General features: G+C 35.2%; 1 protein-coding gene across 1 annotated transcript in view; it reads right to left on the reverse strand.

Annotated features, from left to right (window-relative positions):
- Nucleotides 1–4,274: 4,274 nt before the first annotated feature.
- The window catches only part of LOC107560425 (type-1 angiotensin II receptor-associated protein-like), an 11,976-nt gene continuing 6,171 nt past the window's right edge, over nt 4,275–10,079 (reverse strand). The window contains exon 3 of the mRNA XM_016244606.1: nt 4,275–5,171. Within this exon, the coding sequence (XP_016100092.1) occupies nt 5,047–5,171 (125 nt within the window). The 3' untranslated portion in view covers nt 4,275–5,046. The remainder of the gene's footprint in view (nt 5,172–10,079) is intronic.

Genomic DNA, 10,079 nt, shown 5'->3' on the forward strand with positions numbered 1-10,079 from the left:
TGGATGTCAGAAACAAAGAAATCACTCCTGCCATGTGAACTGTTCTTGGTGAAATTTGGCAAGGTAAGCATATTTTTTTTACATATTACACTGTAAGAGCCCTAACTTTACAAAATTATGTTACTTGGTGCCATGAAAAAACTTTAGTATGTTTTTACTAAAAAGCATGCTCAACCAAACGGTTGATTTGTCACTTTATGGTAAACGTAGAAAAGCTAAGCTAATGTTTTCAGATCATCCATTTCTGCAGTCAGAATGGACTATTTGCTGAGAAATATAAACGTCTGATCATTCATAGCTATGAATATGACACAGCTATTGTTATTTCTTCATGAATATACTGAGATCATTTCTTAAGTATGTATTTTTTGCCACTTTTGGATATTTTTTGAAGTAAATATAATGAATTCATAGAAATAATGTGTGGAAATCATAATTATCAGAGGCAATTACTTCTTAAATGACAAATGCTGGTGTACTAACATTACTAAAATTGTAAGAGATTGTTATTTATTTGTGTTGTTATGTTGATGGATGTCAACAGTTTCTATGGCACTCTTCAGGCCCTTGTACCAGAAAACCCCTAAGACTCTGATGCTGATCTCAGTGATGTTAATGACCCAATAGAGCAGTGGTTCTCAAACCTGTCCTGGAGTACCTCCAGCCCTGCACATTTTGTGTCTCCCTCATCTATCACACCTGATTCAACTCATCAGCTCATTAGTGGAGACTGCAAGACCTGAAGTGGGTGTGTCAGATATAGAGAGACATACAAAATGTGCAGTGCTGGGGGTACTTCATGGAGAGGTTTGAGAACCACTGCAATAGAGGATCTGGATTATCACCCCGTCCGAGAAGAGGTAGCTGGTGACAGTTCTTTTGAGTCCCTGGATGAAGATGATGCTCCCTCAACAAGCACATCCTCTACAATGCTTCCATGTAAGAAAAGAAGAAAAGGAAAACACACTCTAAAAACAGTTTCCTTGAAGGAGCCAGAGGATACCTACACTACACAGCATTGCTGGTTTACAAAGAAATGTTAATTTATGTAAAAAAAGAAAGGAAAAAAAATCCTGTTGCACTACCACACTTGACGGTGTGTTTCTTGAATCATAAAAGCCTAAAATGCCATTATATTACTATCTTCTGCTATTTATTTATTTTTTAGTTTTTGAATGCAGAAAGAATGTATTGTCTTTGGTTTTGTTTCTTTTAGTTATTTGTGTTATTTATTTTTCTGCCTTAAAGGGTTAGTTCACCCAAAAATGAAAATTCTGTCATTAATTACTCACCCTCGTGTTGTTCCAAACGCGTAAAACCTTGGTTCATCTTTGCAACACAATTTAAGATATTTTTGATGAAATCTGAGGGCTCTCTGACCCTCCCATAGACAGCAAGGTAACTACCACGTTCAAGGTCCAGAAAAGTACCAAGATGATCGACAAAGTAGTCCGTCAGTGCCGCCACACGCTCGCTTCATGGTACTGTCGTGAACGTGTGTCCTCAAGTGACGCAGTAGAGAAGAAAATGTGGAATAAAGTCGTTATTTTTGTTTTCTTTGCGCAAAAATGTATTCTCGTAGCTTCGTAAATTTACAGTTGAACCACTGATGTCACACGGACTACTTTGTCGAAACTATATCTGTATGGCAGCAGCAATATATACATTAATTATACAGTAAATAAAACGGTAAATCCACTGCTCTGTTGTCTCCTCTGAGGCAGGGACTCTAGTGTTCTGTGCTCGTCTGTGCAGCCAAAGACAGAACAGTTAGCGTGATTTGCTCAATGGCATTAGAGCTGGTACACCGTTGTCGCTTGCGACAACACAATGACGGCGCTGTGGGTGTTAACTTACAGATTAAGGGGCGGTAATATTATAATGAGATCCCTTTGCCACGTCACCAAGGGAGCGAAATAAGGTGCGCTTGTTTTCTCAGACACTTGCAGAAAAAGGCTTACCAAAAGAAAGTTACTGGGTTAATCTTTTTCACGTTTCCTTGGTTGGTAGATGCACCGGGGACCTGATTATAGCACTTAAAACCTGGAAGAGTCAGATTTTCATGATATGTCACCTTTAAAGTCATAGTCACTTTTGTAAAGGGTTCAACAGAAGAAAAAAGAAAAGTAGGGTATAATAAATATCACTGTACAACAGTTGTTCTGATTTTGATTGGCCAGTTCCAAAGCCGCACTTTAGAAATTCTATCAGCCAGGGGTGCGTTTCACAAAAGCAACTATCTTCGCAAGTTCTGTCATTACCAATAGAGTTCAATGGAACTAACGACCATAGTTAGCTAACGATGCTTTTGGGGAAACACACCCACAAAATCTGTTATTTCTCATTTCTAACTCTATGGCTACAATAAGATGACAAAACTAAGAAATGTTAGTACTGATAATGTGATCTCTAATTACAGATCAACTAGCAAAGAGATCTAAAATACTGAATATTAAAATATTGAAATAACTTTCACCGCCCCCATTTTTAAACAACATGATGAAGCCCACATAAAAGATCTTTCTTGCCAATGAAAATTGGAACATTAACCAAAACCAAAAGCTAATTTAAATGAGCACTGTGGCGTTCCTATGACAACATGTAATATCACTAATGGGAATATAAAACCAGCAGTGGGAACTCATCTGAACAGATATCATTTGAGGTACACATCAGTGCTTCTTACCACGGTGGAAATGAACAGAAGACTATAAAGAATTTAGATGTTGCAGACTAAACAGAACTGAAACAGCTGTTATTAAATCTCACAAATGTTGGTGTTGATGTTCAGATACAAATTCAAAATGATTAAAAACAATCATTTGTAACACTTTATATTACAGTGTCCTTATTACACATCAACACTAACCTCTAGCGTTCTCTGTTATTTTTCTATTCTATCTATTCTTGTTCTCTCTTTATTTAATATGCAAAGAATTATTATACACTTACATATTGTTGCTCTTTTGTTGGTTTGTTTGCTTCCGTTGTCCTCTTTTGTAAGTCGCTTTGGATGAAAGCATCTGCTAAATGACTAAGTGTAAATGTAGTAAAATCAAGTAAATTATGCATACTAAGCAAGTAATCCTAAACCTAACCCTATACCTAGAGTATATACATGTTAATTAATATTACTCAGTACTTATTGTGTTTTTACACTGTAACAGGGACACCTTAAAATAAAGGGTTACACTTTACTTGAAGGGGTGTGCATAAGACTGACATGACACCTACATAATCATGACATGACACGTCATGAATATGAAGGTTTTTTTCGTGCATGTTTATGACAACTGTCATTAAGTGTCATTCACTCAGTTATGTAATTTTTAATGCAAAGATGACATTGTTTGAGATGTCTTTGTTATGGGCTATGGTTAGGGGTAGGGTTAGGTTAGGTTTAGGTCAGATAATGCCATATTTGCATTAAAAATGACAACTGAGTGAATGACACTTAATGACAGTTGTCATAAACATGCATAAAACCTCCTTCATATTCATGACATGTGTCATGTCATGATTATGAAGGTGTCATGTCAGTCTTATGCACACCCCTTCAAGTAAAGGGTTACCAAATAAAGTGTAACCTAATCCTTCAATAAATGCCTTATGAGATATAGTTGCATTTGTCTGCAGAAAAAAAAAATTGGGGGACATCACTTTTTGGCATAGATCAGCACGATTTAGGAGGTGTCCAAAATTTCAGATAAGAGTTCTGCTTTCTGTGGTCAATCTGGTGCAACTTTAACGTGTTGCTTCAAGATGTTTGACTGAGCAGTTAACAGATAAAGCCAAACTGACACACAAGAGACAGCAATAGCACTGAACTGATGTAAGGAAGGACAGAAAACTGCGTGATTTCATAACGACTCAAGCTACAGTATGACTTCAGCAATCAGACTCAAACAGATGAAAACATTTCAATGTACTAAACTGCTCAATGTTCCGGCATTTATTTTCTGCTAAGGAAACAAAAAGTTCTATCTAAAACACATTTTAACGTGATCTTGATGTGCAAAGTATTTGCGCATGTTGCGCATGAACTACAACCATCTAGTCATGCAGTCTATTCATGTAAACACACTGCATTATACTGCAAAAGTGCATACTTGTAAAATCTTCTAAAGTCTTCTGAAGCTGTTAAAATAATCCTCACAGTTGTGTTAAGGAATAGCTCACCCGAAAATAAAATGCTTGTTAAAGTCATTTCATATGACTTTCATTCGAACATTTGACGTTCCCCATTCACTGACACGAGGATGATTAAATAATGACAGAATTCTAATTTTTTGGGTAAGCTAATCTTTAATCTAAAGCACATTTAAGGACAATAGCAGAACATAACAGATGAATTAATTCTGTAACAAATCTGTTGATATTGGTACAATGATATCAGCATTTCCTTCAAAAATCAATACAATCTCCATGTTTTAATGTTTGCAAGTGCTTAACGCTCATCATTCCTACATCAAATCCTATATCACTTTTGATTTACAGGTCTCAAAATTAGGAAATCCCAATTCTCATACGCCCAAACTCAGCATTACCAAGTTTAGCAAATAAATAATCCAGCGCATGACCAATCTAATGAATTGTACTATATATATATAGAACAGATTGCATGGCATATGGTTTAACAAGAATCTTTCGAATTCCAAATGTTGGAATCCCACTTCAAACAAAAATTAAATGAAGTAAATAAATGTAGAAAACTACAGTATGCTGAGTATAACAGTCTTGGAATTGAAGTAATAATTGACCAACAGTAACAGATGGACACATAGCAGGAGAGCTGCCAAACACCCCAAAATACAGCTTCAGGAGACCTTTCTAAGACGAAACTGCACATTATGAGCTTCACAACCCTCAGGCAGAAAACCAACCAAATGTTAAGCTGTTTAAATTGTTTGCTCAAAACCTCTCGTTTGTGTTTTTGAAGCTTGTCCTGTGTATTCATGAAATACAAAACATAATATATATATTTTTTTAAAACATGGCCTTGGCAGCAAAAAAAGATGGTTGGTTATATCTTGGGTTTGTCTTTGTTTAGTAGGAAAGTGGCCCAGGTTTGCCACCCTCTGCTTGGTTGTAGGAGCTGGCAGAGCTGCCAGACTGGTCCTGGTGGTCAATGGACTGGTAGGTATCTCCATTTCGAGTTATCCTTGGAAAACCTGAAATTAAAAGATAAAAAACTCTGAACCTTTGCACAAGCCACAGCAATTTGAGTTTGCATTGTTAAAATATATTGTGACTGTAAAACACATCATAATTACACTTAAGAAATTGCATTCAAATGGAAAAAAAAAGATGCTCACCAGCTGCACAAATGGAACATTGCAACAATCTAATGGCAGTTTGTAACTGTTTTACGTTTTTGCAAAATTGGTGGCTAATTCGTATGAATACAATCTCATTCCTTCGTTTTTGTACGTTCCATTGACGGTTATGCTTAGAGGATTAATTGTGGACCTTCATGTCTTCATGTTTTTTTCAAAAAATATTACTTTTTAGTATAATTAATTTCATATGAATTCATGTTTTTCCATGAGATCGGGTTAAATATTCAGGCATAAGGTAACGTGAATTAAACACTTATTGCTAAACAATAAAAATACCGATTTTTTGATCACACCGTATAATTCCTGGACATCTGCAACATATGCCATTTACTCATGTAGCGCTGGAGCAATATGCTAGCCTTAACTTCTTTATTCAGCCTGAAGAAATACCAGTGAAGAGACGGTTTCACTGCATTGTGAGCAATTCAGGCACAGAGGTAAATGTTCTCAATTACATTATAGGCCCAATATCTCAGGCATGAGAAAGTGCTTTGTAAAAACAAAACATCATTCAAGAAAAAAGATCAACTTGCTATTGCTTCCATTCACTAAAACACGACTTGAGAAATCCAATGTCAATAAATAATTTAAAATAACACAATTCCCTTTTGTTGCACAATGAAAACCCAAGCAAATATTGACTGCTAAGACAGTGTAGTAAATCAGCACTTCTGTGACCATTCAGGCAGAAAATACCACATACAGCTAGAAAATAAAGCCTCATGTAACACGTGGTTCTTGGAAGGTTTCAACATAGAGACCCACACCCAGACTCACAACCAACCCATTTCCCCTTTAAATTCCCCTTTAACACTTTATAATATCTTACATTAGCAAACAATATTATGGTCAACATAAATGTTTTAACCTAGCTTCTCAATCAAACGTGCACTCTGTTTTTTTTTGTTGTTTTTTATCCCATACATATTAAAAAAACATGTATTTTTATATTGTCATCCTTGCTTTTTTTAATAGTTGTTGTGCTCCGTAGAGACAACTGAACAAACCATTTTAAGACTATGTGACAGGTTGCTGTAAAATTCTACTTTAAAAAATGGTTTCGGAACAATTTAACCAAATTTGGAAATATACTAAATATTTTATCCATCTGTCTTCCACACCACTTGTCCTATGTCGAGTTGCTGGGATGCATGGAGCCTAGCGTCCCAGGCCATATATAGGCAAGGACATTAAAATAATTTGGTGCACAGCTAGCCGTGTATTATCCCACTTATACCATGGTCATTTTTCCAGACAATGAAGTTGTGTTTAATTACTTAAACAGTGATTTTACCTCCTCGTTGCTGAAGAATATAATGTAGCGATTCAGTATCTAAGCTATTTTATTAATAAAAGTTGTGGGGCAGCATTAACAACACGTTTCTGCGCATTGTCCTCTTGTATTATTGAAACTATTTTCCTGTTGACACTGTAAAGCTGCTTTGACACAATCAAAATTGTATAAAGCGCTATATACATAAAGGTGACTTGACCTGACGACTTCTGTGCTCTTGAATATTTTTTTGTGTGCGCAGCGCACTCTTTCTTTCTCTCTCTCTCTCTGTCTGTGTGAGTTTGTGTGCGTCAATGAAAGCAGTGCATTAATATAGAACGGCGATTAAACTGACTTACCTGTGCATTAAACGGTTTTAATGCATACCTGCCAGCTAATCTAGAATCAGAATCTAGTATTCAGACAGACCATGGTACAGCATGCAAATGATATAATATAATATTATTATCCATGGTGGTCCATGCTTTTGTAACTCGTTAAGACTATTGTAATTCACAGTGTTTCTCAGTCTTCCCTCTCTCGTCTAAAGCTAGTGCAAAATGCAGCTGTGACATATCTATTCTCTCTAGCTTTCAATACCCCTTGATCATTGGTTTAATTGTTTTGTTATTGTTGTGTTTTAAATACGATAGTCTTGTTTTATTCATCTCTCTTCTGAATTTTTATTCTATTCTGTACAGCACTTTGGTGAACTTCGGTTAAATGTGCTTTAGAAATAAATATTGTATTGCAATATTATTATAAACCTATAAATATATTTATAAACTTTCTGTAGTAAATTCTGTAAATTCTGAGCATTGTGTATTAAAGTTTTGACACAGAGACTTCTAACAGAACTGATTATTGATTAGATGATTATTCTTCTGAATCCACATGTAAGCACACACAGAGTAAACAAATGTAGCTATATACATTATTATAACATCAAGCAAAAAGAAATGCACAAAGATTGAAAAAAAAAAAACACTTACACAAGACATTAAAATGCAGGAAATAATATGAAGTGGTAAAAAACATAAATACCAAGACATAATGTGAAGAAGAGCAAGAAAATAAGTCAACATAGAATACACCACAGCAGCTCAGAGATGACAACTCCTTGTTTTAGAGGAAGCTAAACAGGACTGCAGGAGGAAAAGGAGGGAAGGTTCAGTAGCGATAGTAAATCAGCACTTCTGTGACCATTCAGGCAGAAAATACCACATACAGCTAGAAAATAAAGCCTCATGTAACACGTGGTGTGGTTCTTAATAATGTTCTTGGAAGGTTTCAACATAGAGACCCACACCCAGACTCACAACCAACCCATTTCCCCTTTAAATTCCCCTTTAACACTTTATAATATCTTACATTAGCAAACAATATTATGGTCAACATAAATAAGTTTTAACCTAGCTTCTCAATCAAAGGTGCACTGTTTTTTTTTGTTTTTTTTTATCCCATAAAATGTTTTTACATATTAAAAAAACATGTATTTTTATATTGTCATCCTTGCTTTTTTTAATAGTTGTTGTGCTCCGTAGAGACAACTGAACAAACCATTTTAAGACTATGTGACAGGTTGCTGTAAAATTCTACTTTAAAAACATGGTTTCGGAACAATTTAACCAAATTTGGAAATATACTAAATATTTTATCCATCTGTCTTCCACACCACTTGTCATATGTCGAGTTGCTGGGATGCATGCGTCCCAGGCCATATATAGGCAAGGAAATTAAAATAATTTGGTGCACAGCTAGCCGTGCTAATTATACCATGGTCATTTTTCCAGACAATGAAGTTGTGAATTTAATTACTTAAACAGTGATTTTACCTCCTCGTAGCTGAAGAATATAATGTAGCGATTCAGCGATTCTAAGCTATTTTATTAATAAAAGTTTATATTTTCCTGTTGACACTGTAAAGCTGCTTTGACACAATCAAAATTGTATAAAGCGCTATATACATAAAGGTGACTTGACCTGACGACTTCTGTGCTCTTGAATATTTTTTTGTGTGCGCAGCGCACTCTTTCTTTCTCTCTCTCTCTCTGTCTGTGTGTGTTTGTGTGCGTCAATGAAAGCAGTGCATTAATATAGAACGGCGATTAAACTGACTTACCTGTGCATTAAACGGTTTTAATGCATACCTGCCAGCTAATCTAGAATCAGAATCTAGTATTCAGACAGACCATGGTACAGCATGCAAATGATATAATATAATATTATTATCCATGGTGGTCCATGCTTTTGTAACTCGTTAAGACTATTGTAATTCACAGTGTTTCTCAGTCTTCCCTCTCTCGTCTAAAGCTAGTGCAAAATGCAGCTGTGACATATCTATTCTCTCTAGCTTTCAATACCCCTTGATCATTGGTTTAATTGTTGTTTTGTTATTGTTGTGTTTTAAATACGATAGTCTTGTTTTATTCATCTTTCTTTTTCGTTTTTATTCTATCCTGTACAGCACTTTGGTGAACTTCGGTTAAATGTGCTTTAGAAATAAATATTGTATTGCAATATTATTATAAACCTATAAATATATTTATAAACTTTCTGTAGTAAATTCTGTAAATTTTGACACAGAGACTTCTAACAGAACTGATTATTGATTAGATGATTATTCTTCTGAATCCACATCTAAACACACACAGAGTAAACAAATGTAGCTATATACATTATTATAACATCAAGCAAAAAGAAATGCACAAAGAATGAAAAAAAAAAACACTTACACAAGACATTAAAATGCAGGAAATAATATGAAGTGCTAAAAAACATAAATACCAAGACATAATGTGAAGAAGAGCAAGAAAATAAGTCAACATAGAATACACCACAGCAGCTCAGAGATGACAACTCCCTGTTTTAGAGGAAGCTAAACAGGACTGCAGGAGGAAAAGGAGGGAAGGTTCAGTAGCGACGGCTGAGCAGTGTGCTATCAGCACTGTCTGTGGTGCAGCGACTGTCCACGGATGTTTCCAGGTCTGAGAGACAGATACAGAAGACAGCGAGACAGCAAGCAGGGCAGTGAATGAAGACGGGAAGTCACAGAAAGAGCACGAAGGGCAGGAACAAACACTATGATGGTAGATGAATAACGAACACACAAAACAGGCCTGAATCTAGAATTAAAAATGTGTCTTGAGTAAAATATCATTACTGGTTACAGTAAAACAATCATGAAGAAAATGATTAACAGTCAGTATAAACCCCAATGGATTTTGAATCCTGAAATCTAGAGTTTCTGCAATACTCACGGTTGACTGTACACTGTTCTAATTATTGTACAGTATGGATACTTACCAGCTGAATAAATGTAGATGAAATACTGATTTGAGTTTAAATTATTTGATTATGTTAGTGTGAAGTGAATCAATGACCTTCAGAATTTCACAGGAGATATATATATATATATATATATATATATATATATATATATATATATATATATATATATATATATA

Source organism: Sinocyclocheilus grahami, unplaced genomic scaffold (assembly GCF_001515645.1).
Source record: "Sinocyclocheilus grahami isolate Dianchi unplaced genomic scaffold, SAMN03320097.WGS_v1.1 scaffold726.1, whole genome shotgun sequence".
Classification (NCBI taxonomy): domain Eukaryota; kingdom Metazoa; phylum Chordata; class Actinopteri; order Cypriniformes; family Cyprinidae; genus Sinocyclocheilus; species Sinocyclocheilus grahami.